Source organism: Artemia franciscana, chromosome 3 (genome assembly GCF_032884065.1).
Source record: "Artemia franciscana chromosome 3, ASM3288406v1, whole genome shotgun sequence".
In the NCBI taxonomy this organism is placed as follows: domain Eukaryota; kingdom Metazoa; phylum Arthropoda; class Branchiopoda; order Anostraca; family Artemiidae; genus Artemia; species Artemia franciscana.
The window spans coordinates 21910451-21926040 of NC_088865.1; the positions used below are offsets into that span (position 1 = coordinate 21910451).

Below are 15590 nucleotides of genomic sequence, written 5' to 3' on the forward strand. Positions count from 1 at the left end.
GCAGGTGGTAAGGGTATTTGGAGATGGCAGACCAAACTTCATTTTCAAATCAACAGATATAAAAAGTGGAGTGCCTCAAGGAACAGGTTTGGGTCCAACTTTATTTGATGTTTGAATTCAAACATTTCTTTATGTGAAGGTTGTTAAATCAAGTTGTTGAGGCAACTGAATTTTTGCATAAAGATGATGACAGTATTGATTTTTTTAGGTACGTTTTTTTATTGTTAATTACTAAGTTAGAATAATTTAGTTAATTAAGATAATTGTTAACATTAATTATGGTAATTATTACTAAGTTAATATTAAGTCAAGATTAGTAATAATTTTTACACAAACCTAAGGTATATATATATATATATATATATATATATATATATATATATATATATATATATATATATATATATATATATATATATATATATATATATATATGTATACTAGCTGTTGGTGTGGCAATTCAGACCACACCAACACCTAGTTGGTGGGGGCGCTTCGCCCCCCACGCACGTAAGTTGTTACACGCCATTGTAGTTGTGTCCCTGTGATCATAGAGAGACATATATATATGTTTTTAACTACATAAAACTTGCAAATATACAATATTCTTTGCTGTCCCATTGTCTGTGCATATAAATAGATTGTAAAGTTTACCAACTCTTGAACATGCAACATATAATTGTCCATGGGAAAACAATCCATATTCAGATCTATACCACATTTTTCTAATGATTCCCCTTGGGCTTTGTTGATGGTAATTGCTAATTGAATATTCCCTGTGTCCCCATTGTGATTTATATATCCCCCATGTGCCCTTCTGGCATCCCTGTTGTAGTTGTGTCCTCATCATTTATATTCCCTGTGTCCTGGTCTGTAATTTCTCTTTGAGTGTCCTGGTTGTCATTTATATTCCTTTTGCCCAGGTCTGTAACATATGACAACAGATCAATTGTGTTGTAACTTTGTTGATGATCCCATTCTACACATGTAGAAATAGAAGTAGTACAATTAGGTGAAGGCATTCCCAAATGCTTGAGAAGTTTGTTTGCAATAGATAAGCACAAATCTTCAATCATAACTAAAGTGCAGTTATAAATTTCTGTTGTAAAGTCCAAGGTCATATCTGACCTTTCTAGCTGTATTTGGTGGAGTATATTCTTGGCCATTTGCAATTTGTACTCTGTAGAAGTACAATCTGTAGGATTTCTAACTCTGTATGAAATGAAGGAGAGCAACTTTTGCCAGAAGACACAGGCCATAATTTCATGTCTATGAACCAGTGATTGTCCAGGATGTAAAAGCTGTTGTATCTAATCCCAAGATGGATTATATGTAAATGTAATAAATGACAAATCATTAATCTATAGGCATAATATTTCATTGCACTGCATTTCTTATCCATTTCTTTGTTAGTGGCTGGATTTATCAATCTTGAAATAAGAACTGATCACCAACCATAACAATCGCCACTTTGTTGATAGTTGCATACCAGTAGGCATCAATTCAATTGTTGTTTTGAACAGAAGCACTAAATTATTATTTTTGTGGAAAAGGTGTAGCAACTGGGAAATGGTAGTCCTTTCAATGTTGTTTTTTTTATCATCAGTATCACTTTCAAGTTGTTTGGTCTGTTTTATCTTGGCTTGTCTTTTGTCACTATGAAATAAATATTGCTGAACCTTTGTTTTTTTTAACTAAAATCTGGTAGGCATTGATGACCTTATCCAAGTCAAAATCCCTAACCCAATCATTATTGCTATCATTTTCAGCTTTGATATGTTTTGACTCTTGCTGTTCAGGTTGATTTTCATCTAACTGTGCGGTTTTGTATTCTTTAGCTGCAAGCCTTTTGGCATAAACTCTTTGAGCAGCTTCCTCAGCTGTTTCTTCTGCCATTGTAGGATTTATACTAAAATTTCTCTTTGAATTGACTCTTTGAGCAGCTTCCTTTACTGTTTCTTCTGTCATTCTAAGATCTATATTAAAAATTTATCTTTGAAACACCTTCTTATATTCTTATAATGACATCATATACAGTCAACAAACATGATGTCAGTTGACAAACAACTTCATGACAGCATAATGCTAACAAACATGATGTCAGTCAACAGTTGACAAACATTACATCAGTACACAAACAACTTATTTATATATATATATATATATATATATATATATATATATATATATATATATATATATATATATATATATATATACTAGCTGTTGGGGTGGCGCTTTGCGCCACCCCAACACCTAGTTGGTGGGGGCGCTTCGCGCCCCCCCCAAGCCCCCCCGCGCGCGTAAGTCGTTACGCGCCATATTAGTTACGCGCCATTGTAGTTGTGTCCCTATGTCCCACCTGTGAATATAGATAGATATATTATATATATGTTTTTAACTACTTAAAACTTGCAAATATACAACATTCTTTGCTGTCCCATTGTCTGTGCATATAAATAGATTGTCAGGTTTACCGACTCTTGAACATGCAACATATAATGGTCCATGGGAAAACAATCCGTATTCAGATCTATACCTCATGATTCTAATGATTGCCCTTGAGCTTTGTTGATGGTGATTGCTAATCAACCATTCCCTGTCCCAGTCGTCATTTATATCCCCCTGTGCCCCCCGGCGTCCCCGTTGTAGTTGTGTCCCTGTGTCCCGGTCGTCATAGTTTATTTAGATTTTTTAGTTTTTTTATTAGTGTTTAGTTTTTTTTTTCTTTTTAGTTTTTTTGTAGTTTTTACCTTCTTTTTAGTTTTTTTTTTTACTTATGTCCTGGTCGTCATTTATACTCCCTGTGTCCTGGTGCTTTGTTGATTGCTAATCGAACATTCCTTTTGTCCCAGTCGCTTTCTCTTTGAGTGTTGTCATTTATTTTTTTATTTTTTAGTTCTTACCTTTTTTATTTTTTTTTAGTTTTTTAGACGAAAATTTTTTTTAGTTTTTTTCCTTTTCTTCTTTTTAGTTTTTTATTGGTTTTTACCCTTTTTTTTTAGCTTTTTTAGTTTTTTTTCGTTCTTTCTTTTTACTTTTTTTTTAGTTTTTATCTTTTTTTATTTTTATTCTTAATTTTATTAGTTTTCTTTTTCTCTTCTATTTTTTAGTTTTTTCCTTTTTTTTAGTTTTTTTTTTAGTTTTTAGTTTTTTTATTACCTTTTTTTAGTTTTTTTAGTTTTTTAGCCTTTTAGTTTTTAGTTTTTTTTGTAGTTTTTGCCTTTTTTTAGTTTTTTCAGTTTTTTTTTTAGTTTTTAGTTTTTTACCTTTTTTAGCCTAACCAGGATTTGAACCTGGGACCTTCATTCTCCGTTCTGACACCCTCTCTCACTGAGTGACTACTCCAGCATGTTCATTTTGGTGTTTTAAATGGTATATTATTAACCAAATTAATGTGTTTTACAATATACTAAGCATCATCATAACAAAAATGACGACAACTAATTTCATGACGTCAACCAACACAGAAACATGACGTCACCTGATCCACAGACAGACAGACAACTTATTTTTATATATATAAATATATATATATATATATATATATATATATATATATAGATGTATATATACTAGCTATTAGGGTGGCGCTTTGCACCACCCCAACACCTAGTTGGTGGGGGTGCTTTGTGCCCCCCACATGCATAAGTTGTTATGCACCATTGTAGTTGTGTCCTTGATGGTCATTGCTAATCAAACATTCCCTGTGTCCCTGTCATCATGTATATATCCCCCTGTGCCCCCCAGCATCCCCATTGTAGTTGTGTCCCAGTTGTCATTTATATTCCCTGTGTCCTAGTTGTTATTTGTGTCCCAGTTTGTAATTTCTCTTTGAGTGTCCCAGTTGTCATTTATATTCCCTGTGTCCCAGTTGTCATTTATATATCCCCCCTGTGCCCCCTGGCATCCCCATTGTAGTTTTGTCCCTGTGTCCTGGTCATCATTTATATTCCCTGTGTCCCGGTCATCATTTATATTCCCAGTGTCCCAGTTGTTATTTGTGTCCTGGTGTCCCAGTTTGTAATTTCTCTTTGAGTGTCCCAGTCATCATTTATATTCCCTGTATCCCAGTTGTCATTTGTGTTCTGGTCTGTAATTTCATCAGTTAACAAACATGACATCAGTCAATAAACAACTTCATGACAACATACAGCTCAATCCTTATAATGATGTCAGTTGACAAACATGATGTCATTTGACACACAAACATGGTGTCAGTCAACAGACACACAAACAAACAACTTATTTATATGTATATAGAAGATATATATATATATATATATATATATATATATATATATATATATATATATATATATATATATTGCTGTTTTCTAATGTGTATATTTTTAACATTTCTCAAAATTGTACTGTGGATATTTAAATTACAAATACACTTCTCTATTTCTTAACTTTTCCTTGTTTGTTTTTGTCATTTCTCTTAGAACATATTAATTTTATTGCCTCTGCAAATGAGTTGAAAAAAAAAGAAATATGCTATTCATTTTAATATTGAATGATTCTACTGCAAATTCAAATTTAAGCACTTTTTGACCTAACCTAACCTTATTATAAATAATTTTGGGACTGAGAAAATGTAGTATTATTTTGTTGAAAATGACACAGAAAACAGTGCTGACAAAATGTAGTATTATTTTGTTGGAAAACAACCAATAACTCATACTTTAATTGAAAATTCATAATTTTTAAGAGCTCAAAAAGTGCTCAAATTTGGTTTTGCAATAGGCCTAGAAGCAATAATTATATTCATACAGAGCATAAAAAAAGTGCATCAAGTGGTATGTTCACTTTATTGGTAAGTCAATAACATGAACTGTGATATAGCCTAATTACCAAAATATTTTGGTCACTTTCAAGAGCTCAAAAGGTTTAAATTTGAATTTTTGATAGAAGTGTTTCTTACACTCACAAAGAGCATAAAAAAGGCTTTGAGTAGTAGGTCTATATTTACTTTAATTTGAAGTCAATAATATAAACAATAACAAATTTACCTTTTTCAGAAATTTTCTTGTAAAACTGGAACAAGAATGAAAGAAGTAAATATAAAGGTTCTCTTGCTGGAAGATATGTTACCTTAAATTCCAGCTTGGAGCAATCTAAGGATCTTTCCTTATAAAAACTCCAGAGTTGATAATAACTCTGGATGTTAGGCCTAACTAGAATTATTGTGCATATTATGAAGTAAGAATTGTTTTCTTATCATGTCTCCTTATTAGGTGGAATGGTCATATAGTCACACCAAAGAAAATAATGTCGAGAGAGTGTTGGCCTTCATTAGTTTTAAAGTTAGAATGGCATCACCTCTTTTTCTCCCAAACACAAGTGTGTAGGCCTATAGGAGGAAATGCTAAAGAATTACTGTTAGGCATACCCATAGCCTGCAACTTACTAGTCTATAGGCAACTGGTCGTAGCAAAGGAAAAATGGACTCTCTAACAATGTTTTTCAAAAGAGCAAGAACCATGAAATTCCTTTTAAAAACTTTCTTTTTGATAATTGTGCTGAAAGCATATATACAGCGTCATCTATTTTGAAATGTAGTTGTTCGAAGTTGAAATCAGAACACGTGTTTGATTTTACATAAGTAAAATTTTGTCAGCTTTTTCTGTCCAGAAACTAAGCTACCGATCAATCACTTCATGTTGTGACATCGGTAGTCTGTTCAATTGATTTTCTTATATTTCAGCCTAGTAAAAGTACATTGTCAGCTTATTTTCATGATCTCTTCTCTGTTCATCTCACTTTGCACGCCTAGGAAGGAAAAAAGCAGACCTATACCATTCAATGTCCTGTTCAAAAATAATAGTCATTGCTATCGCAATTGTACTCTTACACATTCTAATGGGGTGAAATTTTAGGGCCAGTATATACAGGACTTGGTAAATTTGTAGCTTAGCTTGTAGGCTCCATAATTTGACTAGATGAAAGTGAGTAAATCACTTATTGCCTCTTTTAGGCTATCTCTTTTGTAACTCAATTATCACTTCTGGGTGAATTACCATTTAGCCTATAGGCTATCTGATTAAGGAGTGGTGCTTATTATTTTCCTTAGTCTTAATAGTAAAGTATTATTTTGGAAATATATTTGCAGGAGATTCTAAAAATAGCCTAAAACCCATTAGAAAAAATGTCATAAAAGAAATTATTTCATCTTCGATGTGGGGCTTCTGGCTCTTTTTGAAAATTTCTTCAGATTTGTTTTCATGATAACTTTTACTATTAAGGCTAAGGAAAATAATAATTACCATTCCTGAAGATCTGGCGGGATGCAAATGTTACACCTGTACACAAAGGGGGTAGCTGCAACAACGTTTCCAATTATCAACCCATTAGTCTTACATCTGTAGCTGGTAAAATCTTAGAAGGAATTGTAAATACTCACATTGTTGAACACCTGACCACCAATGAGCTACTCAGTGATAGTCAGCATGGCTTTAGACATGGATGCTCAGTTGAAATTAATTTGATTGATGCATATGATTATGTTACTGAGCATCTAGATCAAGCAATCCCTGTTGACTTAGTTCTATTGGATTTTGCAAAAGCCTTTGATAAAGTATGTCACCATCAACTAAGGACCAAGTTATTTGCAATTGGAATACATAATGAAATTGTAGAGTGGATGTTCCAGTTTCTTTCCGGGAGAAAGCAAAGGGTGAAAATATTTGGAAAAAATGGACAGGTATTCTTTTCAGAAGAGGTGGAAGTATTAAGTGGAGTTCCCCAGGGAACCATCTTGGGATCAACTTTATTCAACATTTATATTAATGATGCACCAACCACAGTCAAAAATAAAATAAGTCTTTATGCTGATGACTCCAAACTCATTGGAACTGTCAATACACCTGATAAGAGAGCCTCTGTGCAGAATGACCTGTGGGTAGTTTCCCATTGGGCAACTTTGTGGAGGCTTGAATTCAATGTAAATAAATGTCAAACAATCCACTTTGGAAAGAAAAATGACCTTATCATATGTTAGGAATGGATGGATGAAGACAGACTATTATCTTGTCTGAAGTGGAGAGAGACTTGGGGGTCATAGTCAATAAAGAATTAAAATTCATTGTACACACACAGACAGCTGTAGCCAAAGGACTCCAAACCCTGGGCATTATAAAAACAACAATCACTAGCAGGTCACCTATGGTGATGACTAAATTATATAAGTCATTGGTCAGGCCTAATTTGGAGTTTGGCATGTGTGTTTCTAGCCCCCTCAACAAAGGTGACAAGCAGAAGTTAGAAACAGTTCAGAGACAGGCTACAAAAGCAATTGAGGGATGCAAATACTTAAACTACTCATCCTGTCTGAAGAGGCTGAAACTCCCCACTCTTGTCTACAGATGTAAAAGGGGTGATATCATCATGACGCATAAGCTCCTGAATTACAACTATCCATTAAATAAGCTATTTCAACTTGACCAATCTACCAGAACCAGGGGGCATAGTCGGAAACTGTATCAGAAGAGAGCTGCCACTAGACTACACAATAACTTCTTCACTCACAAAATAGTGAGTTTGTGGAATTCTCTCACCAAAAAAGTGGTCAATACCCCCAGCACTGCTGCCTTTAAAAGAGCCATTGATGGAGAATGGTCATCAAAGCCATGGCAAACTGAGTGGAATGCCATTGAGACGTCCAACCATTGTCATCACTAACCAGTGATTCTACAGGTTTTAATCCTTATTTTGCTGGACAATACGATTTAAATAAATAAATATATTCGCAAATTTGATGGCAGGCCGTTAAGCCTCTACAAAACAAAAATCTTAATTTGCATTTCTTCTAAATTTGCATAAGGAGAAAATGTCACTTGAATAATATTCATCAACTTCCTTCTTGAATGTCCGTAGGTTTGTGGAGCAGATTACTCTTTCTGGTAAGTTGTTCCAATGCTGAACAACTCGGTTGCCGAAAGTCCATCGGCCCATGTCCTTGTAAAAACGTTCCATACTCACTTTGTACTGATGTCCTCGGAGATGATTTTTATTGAACTGCACGATTCTCTGGGCTGGTACGTTATCATAGGCTCCATTGCAGAGCTTGTACATTTCAATAAGATCACCACGATGGAATCTATATGCGAGGGTTGGGATTTCAAGCTTTCTAAGCCGCTCTTCGTAGGGAAGGAAGCGTAACCTGGGAGAGAATTTAGTTATCCTCCTCTGAACATTTTCGAGAGCATCTATGTCCTTGTTGTAGTATGGTCTTGTAGAACAATGTCCATACTCAAGAATCGGGCGGACAAGGGACTTATAGAGCGTAGCAAGCATTTTGTCGTCCTCGCACGAGAAGTTTCTTCTGATCATACCAGCAACTTTGGAAGCCTTCTTGACGACAGCTTCATAGTGGCTACTGAAGTTCAGTTCAGAATCCACTAAGATGCCTAGGTCTCTTTCTTCTCTACTAAGAGTGAGTGCAGCGGAACCAAGAAAGTATGAGGACGAAAAGTTTTGTGGACCCAGAGTGAGGATATGACTTTTCTGGGTATTGATTTCCATGATCCACTTCCTCATCCAGTCATCGATTCGTTGGAGATCCGCCTGCAGGTGGTGAATGTCTTCACATGACGAGATGACGCGATAGAGCTTTGTGTCGTCCGCGTAGAGAAGGATGTCAGATTTGATACCCTCAACTAGGTCGTTGATGTAGAGATTAAACAGAAGGGGGCCGAGAATTGACCCCTGGGGTACTCCGCTAAGAACTTCTTCTTCGGCATTGCTGAGACAACCTTCTACGCACACAACTTGCTTTCTGCCAGTTAAGAAGTCCGTAATCCATTGAAGAAGACTGAATGAGGACCCGGATGATGAGAGACCGTATTTCCTGAGCTTCTTGACGAGACGCTTGTGGGGAACTTTGTCAAAGGCTTTCTTGAGATCCAAGTATATGAGATCAATCTGGAGTTCCTTGTCGATGTTTTTCTTCCAATCATCTGTGGCACAAAGCAGTTGGATCTCTGCAGATCGTTCCTTAAGAAAACCAAACTGCTTTTCGGTAAGTATTTTTTCTCGTTTTAAGTGTTCTAGGGTGTGGTCTGCAATGAAAGACTCAAGTACTTTACACGTAATACAAGTGAGGCTTATCGGTCTGTAGTTTGATGGGTCTTCTCGTTTCCCACCTTTATATATTGGGACGACAATAGCTTTTTTCCAAATAGTGGGAAGCTCACCGAGTTCAAGAGACTTTCTGTAAATGTAGACTAGTGGCTCTGTTATTACCGTTGCAAGTTCTTTGAGCAGTTTTGGGTGTAGATTGTCTGGGCCTGTGGACTTGCTTGGGTTAAGTTCTCTGAGTTTTTTTAGAACATCGCTATGTTTGATCTCTATCGGTCTTATCAATTCGCTTATACCCTGAATTGGTTCCTCGCGGCTAAAGTGGTCTTCGTTCTCAGGTTCCTGAGTAAAAACAGAAGAGAACTGGCTGTTGAGAAAATTTGCCTTGTCCATGGGGTCGTGTACCAGCTTTTGTTTCACGGGATCGTAAAGAGATGAGACTCCACCTTTGTTTTTCCTTTTGCTGTTCACGTATTTCCAGAAAATTTTTGGGTTTTCTTTCAAGGATAAAGCTAATTTACGTTCTCTAAGCTTTCCTTCTCTTCTTGTTGCTTTTCGAACCCTGTTGCGGAGCCTCTTGAATGTTTTCTCTCGGTCGTTACTTAGTCGATTACTTTTGTAGTCTCTCCATGCTTTTTGTTTTGCTTTAATCAGTTCAATATTGGCTTTAGGTAATGCAACACGGGTGTATTTATTGTGCATAGGAATAAATTGTTCTTCCATTGAGGCTACAATCTTAGTGAACCTTGTGTAAATGGTGTCTAACGACTCCAACCCACTGAATTCTTCAGTCCAGTTGACATCCGAAAGCTCTCTTCTCATAGCAACGTAATCTCCCTTGTAGTAGTTACGTTTCAGTGCCACACGTGTCCTCAAAACCTCCGTTTCCAAGCTAAACACAATTACCGAGTGATCCGATTTACCGATTGGTGACAACTGCTTAATATCTGATACCAGGTCTCCATCGCTTACTAGTAACAAGTCGAGGATACTTGGTGTGTCAGATCCCCGCATCCTTGTTGGCTCAGATATTAGCTGCTCTAGAAAGTGTTCGTTAATAACGTCCAGGAATTTACTCGTCAAGCTTGCGGTAGATTCCGTGGTGTATCGCCTATTCCAGTCTATCTTAGGGAGATTGAAATCTCCTATAATAGCAAGCTTTTGGTTGGTGTTCTTAGCGAATGCTGCTATTTGCGAGAACAGAGCTTCGTCGGATGTGTCAGTGTTGTTGGGGCTACGATAACAGATCCCAAGAACAGTGTCGCTGGTCGTTTTAGACTTAATGCAGATCCACAGACTTTCTTTGGGCTCAATCGTGTCGGTTGACCTCGATATTGGATGCACGTTGATGCCTTTTCGACAATAGCAGACTATCCCTCTACCTGTATTCTCTTCCAGATTTTGTTCATACAGATAATAATCTTCGATACTGAGCTCTGTGACGGTAGGTAAGTATCTGTAGTTTTTTGGTTTAACTTCTACTATTGCCACAATATCCGGATTTTCCAGTTTGATAACCTGCTTTGCTTCCTCCATTTTGTTTAAGAGAGAGTCAGCGTTGAAATAGAGGCATTTTATTTTTTTTTCGGATTCATTTGTATGGCTTGGGCCTTTTTCTCGTCAATTTTGGGGCTGTCGTTGGCTGGGACCATTTGATGGTCTCGCTTGTTGTCTCATTCTCTGGTTCCCGTTGGACCTGGAATTGGTGCTTCCAGTAACATTAGAGTGTTGCTGTGCTTGCTGACCTTGGCTCGACTTTGCTCGACGCTGTTGTGCCAGTTGTGCCCTTTGCATTGGTGTTCGATCAGGGTTTATGTAGACCTGGTTTTTTACAAGTTCGTTGGTCGATTTTCTTAGATTTGGGGCTGCGCTGAGAATCTTCTGTCGCTTCTTGATTGTGTCGATTGAGTCCTTCAGTTTGACTACTAAGACGCGTGGCTTACTGCCATTTATTTGACTTCCCACGCGTACGACCTCACGAATGTCGTCGTCCTGCAGGTGAGCTCCCAAATCATTCTCTGTAGTTAGGTTAATCACCAAGTCTTTGTCAGAGGTGTCTTCTGACTCCGGGAGACCAAAGATCGCAACATTTGTCCGTTTTCCTTCTCTAAGTTGTTTTTCCTTATCAGCCTTCAGTATCACATCAACAGTAGTATCATAGCTTTGGATGGTGCTTTCCGTTGGAACAGGAGCTGGGAGCGAAGGACTGGGTGCATTTAACTGGAACGCTTCCCTCAGTTTTAGCTGCAGGAACGATACGTTTCTTTTGTTGCAGCTCTCGCATTCGTATTTGAAAAGACGTGAATCAGGATCTAGGCTCTTAATTGTTAGGAATAGATCGGCGTTTAATTGTCTACATCCCGCGTGCTCGTATTCACCACAGAAAAAGCATTTGATGGCCGTGGAATTTTCTGTCTGTAGATGACAGTAGCTGCATAGTTCATTTGCAGCGCTGAGCTCGACCTCTTCAGGTAAGGTGGCTTTTCCCTGTCCCAAGCTCTGATCCGAGATGTTGTTTTTGCCTCTGAATGTTGTTGGCATATCGTTGTTTGTGCTGATCGGAGTTGAGTTGTTTTTCGGCGGTAGATTTGGACTAGGGGCTACTTCTGGGTTCGATCGGGTTTTGACTCCCGATGCAGGTGAGCTTGTATTCGCAGGCTTGCAGCTAGGGCAAACAAAGATGCTTGCTAGTTCACGTGAGTATTTTGTCTTTCCGCACGTTAGATGGCACCACTCATGGCATTTCGTGCATTTTGCACCGCCGCTGCTTTTCGTTACATTTTGACGGCAAACAGAACATGGTGGTTGGTTCATTTGTTTAGTTGCAAATCAAGTAGTAGCGCCGAGTGTTTTGAGCTCGAAATTTCGTCTGGCTATTGAACCCTTACCCCGCAATTAAGGAAGGTGGGCCAAAAAGATGTCCGAATCACTTCGCCGCGATGCTCTGGCAACAATGAATAGAAAAGTAAGGGAAGTGTTGAGGGTTGGTTACCTTGTCCCCGCAATTTAAGGGGCACGCCCGGCGGGTACCACGGCTCTTGCTACCAACTCACTCACCCCCCTTCTGCTTACCTTTCTCTCGCCACCTCTATCGCAGCGTGATTGCCATTAAATTTTGGAATTTCCAATTATATTCACTACTTGATGGCTAAATGAAATGTCTTTCTTGCTAAAAACTAGTCAGATGTAGTCGTTTAGATCGTAACAGCATCAGAATTGATTATATTTGTTGGAAAATAAGTGCTTAGCAACTATCGACCAGTGTTATATGAAGAGCAACAAAAATGGTGCCATGTGATATTGGCGATGTAGATGGCGACCTAATTAATATGTGAAAAAAGATGGCGCTGATAGAAATTTCTAGAGAAAAGACCTTAAGGTAAGATAGGTAGGACAAATACCCTAGGAGGCAGAACAAGCTAATGAGCCAATTACAAAGAAAACCCCCCAAAAGATGACCTAATTCAATGTTAGAATTATTCATGTTGCATTACCTAAGTGACTTTTTAAGCATACATTTTTAGTAGCCTCTGCCCTTTCCCTTCTGCTCTGCCTTAAGGGTTTGTTTGTGCATTGAGATGATAAAGCAATGTAATGGGCATGGGTGAGGCCTCAAGAGTTTTGTTTCCCTGCTATGTATGCATACTAGGTTGGTTCCCCTGTTAATGATTTTAGAAGCTTTCAGAGGCAGCAGTGTGCAAAAATGAAGGTAGGTAGTAATTTTACTGTTTTTTGGTGAAGACACAAAAAATGTATGTTTTTAATCCATATAATATGTTTCAGCATAAATGTCTAATGACACAGTGGCACTTTTATTTTATTTAATTAGTTGCATGAAAAGTTATACTTACATCACTAGGCCTACTCCTTTTTTTAATGGTTTTGAAACAAAAATAGTAAGCTTTAAGCTGCAGAAATTAAAATTAATTATTCCCAAGCCAACTTAGCATAATCACAGCTTTACCTATATTTATGTTTAATTTATATTTAATGCTTTAGCAACTCTGTGCCAGTGAAAGAGCTGAATTAAGGTTTCTAACTGCTAAAAGCTAACTGTAGTTAGTATTGTGGCTAGTCCTATTTGATGGATAATGGCTGTGTTGCAAGGAGAGGTGAAACAATGAGAAAAAAAATAATAAAGAAAGAATCATAAGAAAAAGAGAGGCAATAAGGATGCTATGAAGAAGCAGGTGACTATGAACTGTTTCAATTATTTAGACATGAATTATTTTAAATTTCAGCTTGGAGCAAATCCAAGTATTTTTTATTCTTGTAATGCTCTGTTATGACTTCTGTAGGTTATTTGATGTGGTTACTTGCTACATTTGGGTGAGGACTCACAGTTGTTAAGGAACTCTCGCTGTAGCCATTCTTTGTCGAGATTTTGCTTGAATGAAGTGTCAGATCAACAGCCACTGCATCTTCAGATAGTTGATTCTACAAGTTTATTACTTGCTGGCTGAAGAAATGGCTTCTTTCTCAGATTCAATAATGTTTCTCAAAGATTCTCTTAGAATATTTTCTTGTCCCAGTACATTCTGGAAGGGGGGCAAGGAAGGATACCAGGGAGTATATATTTGGAAATAATTTTGTAGGTCATAATCATGTCACTATTTTTTTTCTGGTATGTGAGAGTAGGAAGCTTCAAGTGATGTGAATGCTCTTTGTATGGCATTTGTTTGATGCGTTCAATCATTTTGGTTGTACTTTGTCTAATATTTCCTTGTCCTTCATAAAGTAGGGCAATTCCAGGGACATTCTAATCTGTAGGTGCAGCTGAAAAAGTGCCTTGTGGCGCTTCATCAACACACTTGGGTGTCTTCTTGAGATAGTTCTTCAATCATTCTCAGAGATTGGAGGGCAGATGATGATTCAGGTTTTGCATAGGTGCTGAACTTGAGTTGACAATCAACAACTACTCCAGGATCTCTTTCTTCAGAGACTGCCAAAAGGGGGTTACCTTGGAGATGGTACTGCTGATGTGTATTGTGATTGCCAAATGAGATTACACTGCATTTATCACCATTGAAAGAGAGGAGCCATGTATCAGTTCAAGTCCCAAGAATGTCAAGGTCCTTTTGGATCAGTTGCAGGTCAGAAGGTGTAGCTGCTTTACCAACAAGTTTTGAGTCAGATGTTTGTATTAGATTAGCATCAATGGATCCTAAAGAAATATTGAGTGGAAGTCTGAATGATGTTATTTCCAAATACTGAATTAGAGCTCTGTTGACAAATTTCTTGAGAACTTTACAGCTGCAGAGGTGATGCTGATGGGATTGTAATTTTCTGCATGATCTTTGGGGCATTTTTTGTGGATTGGTGTGATATAGGATATTTCCTAATTGGACAGTAGTTCTCCATTTTGTTTGGACAGCTGGAAGAGTATACAGGGAAGAACTGAGAACATTTAAGTACTCCTTGTGGAACCTTGGGTGTATCCCACCTGATCCATTGGATTTGTTAACATCAAGTTTATCAAGGCTAGCTAAGACTACTTCTTCACTAATTTAGGTATTAGATCGGATATTGAATTTGATGGTGCTGCAGGGATAGTTGGACAAGATTAGATAGTGAAGGCAGAGGCAAACTGGGCATTCAATACATTAGCCTTATCTGCTGGCAATGAGTGGGTAATGCCATTATGTTTGAGGTCAGGAATGGTGTGAAGGTTAGGTTTTTTAGCAGAAACATGTCTCCAGAGGGATTTAGGGTTTGTCTTGACATCTGTGACAAGCTTCTCCTCATGCTCAGACTTCAGTTTCCTAACAAACAAACACAACTCAGTTTCCTAACTACATTGGACATGTGGCTCTGAGCCTTTGCATATCTCTGCTAATTATCTTGGCAGACTAAATTAAGGCAAGATGTTTTCTCTCTAATTTGTGCATAGGCTTCTAGATGCAGATGCCTAATGGCTCTTGTTGCGCTATTCATGGCAAGGCTCAACCCAAATCTTAAATTTGTCCATTGAAATTAAGATCATAGGCTTAAGGTGAATTGGTGAATTTGTAAAATTGACAATATAGAATGCAGCACTAATTGAAACAGCCTATCAATCAATCCATTTATTTATAACCCATCTACAAAAAAGAGGGCAAAACGCCCATAAGATGGAGTAATGAGAGAAAAACAATAAAAAAAAAAGCTATAAATAAATACAAATCAACATCAACAAACAGTTAAATAAATAATACTGACCATGAATGAGATACTATCAACATAGAAGAATAAAAATCATACAGTCTTTTATTAATAACACATATAGGCAAAACTATGTGGAATTTATTCATTAAGTAACTATTTCTAGTTCAAGGAGGGTAACTGAGAAGGAATTTAGCATAACGAAAACATAGGCTACTCTATGAACAGATAGTTTCTGAGGTTCATTAAAAAACTGCCAAACCGGACAAAGAGAAAAAAGATGAGGTACAACTAGGCTATTATAAATTTTTGCAAGATTTAATTTATCTATGTGTTTAATATTAGATACAATTGAAGCATAGACAATT

The 15590-nt window shown here is 37.1% G+C and overlaps 2 protein-coding genes across 5 annotated transcripts in view; one reads left to right on the forward strand and one right to left on the reverse strand.

Annotated features, from left to right (window-relative positions):
- Nucleotides 1-5539, reverse strand: part of LOC136025017 (adenosine 5'-monophosphoramidase HINT1-like) — a 34549-nt gene extending 29010 nt beyond the window's left edge. Inside the window, exon 1 of the mRNA XM_065700647.1 lies at nt 5414-5539. Within this exon, the coding sequence (XP_065556719.1) occupies nt 5414-5488 (75 nt within the window). The 5' untranslated portion in view covers nt 5489-5539. The remainder of the gene's footprint in view (nt 1-5413) is intronic.
- A 28-nt stretch (nt 5540-5567) lies between these two features.
- Nucleotides 5568-15590, forward strand: part of LOC136025020 (DNA repair protein complementing XP-C cells homolog) — a 37331-nt gene continuing 27308 nt past the window's right edge. Inside the window, exon 1 of one of the 4 annotated variants that reach the window (XM_065700650.1) lies at nt 5568-5677. Coding sequence is in view for 1 of the 4 variants with exons in the window: in XM_065700649.1 (XP_065556721.1) it covers nt 12423-12460 (38 nt within the window). In the remaining 3 variants the exon portion in view is untranslated. The other 3 variants (XM_065700651.1, XM_065700649.1, XM_065700652.1) reach the window with 3 other exon arrangements.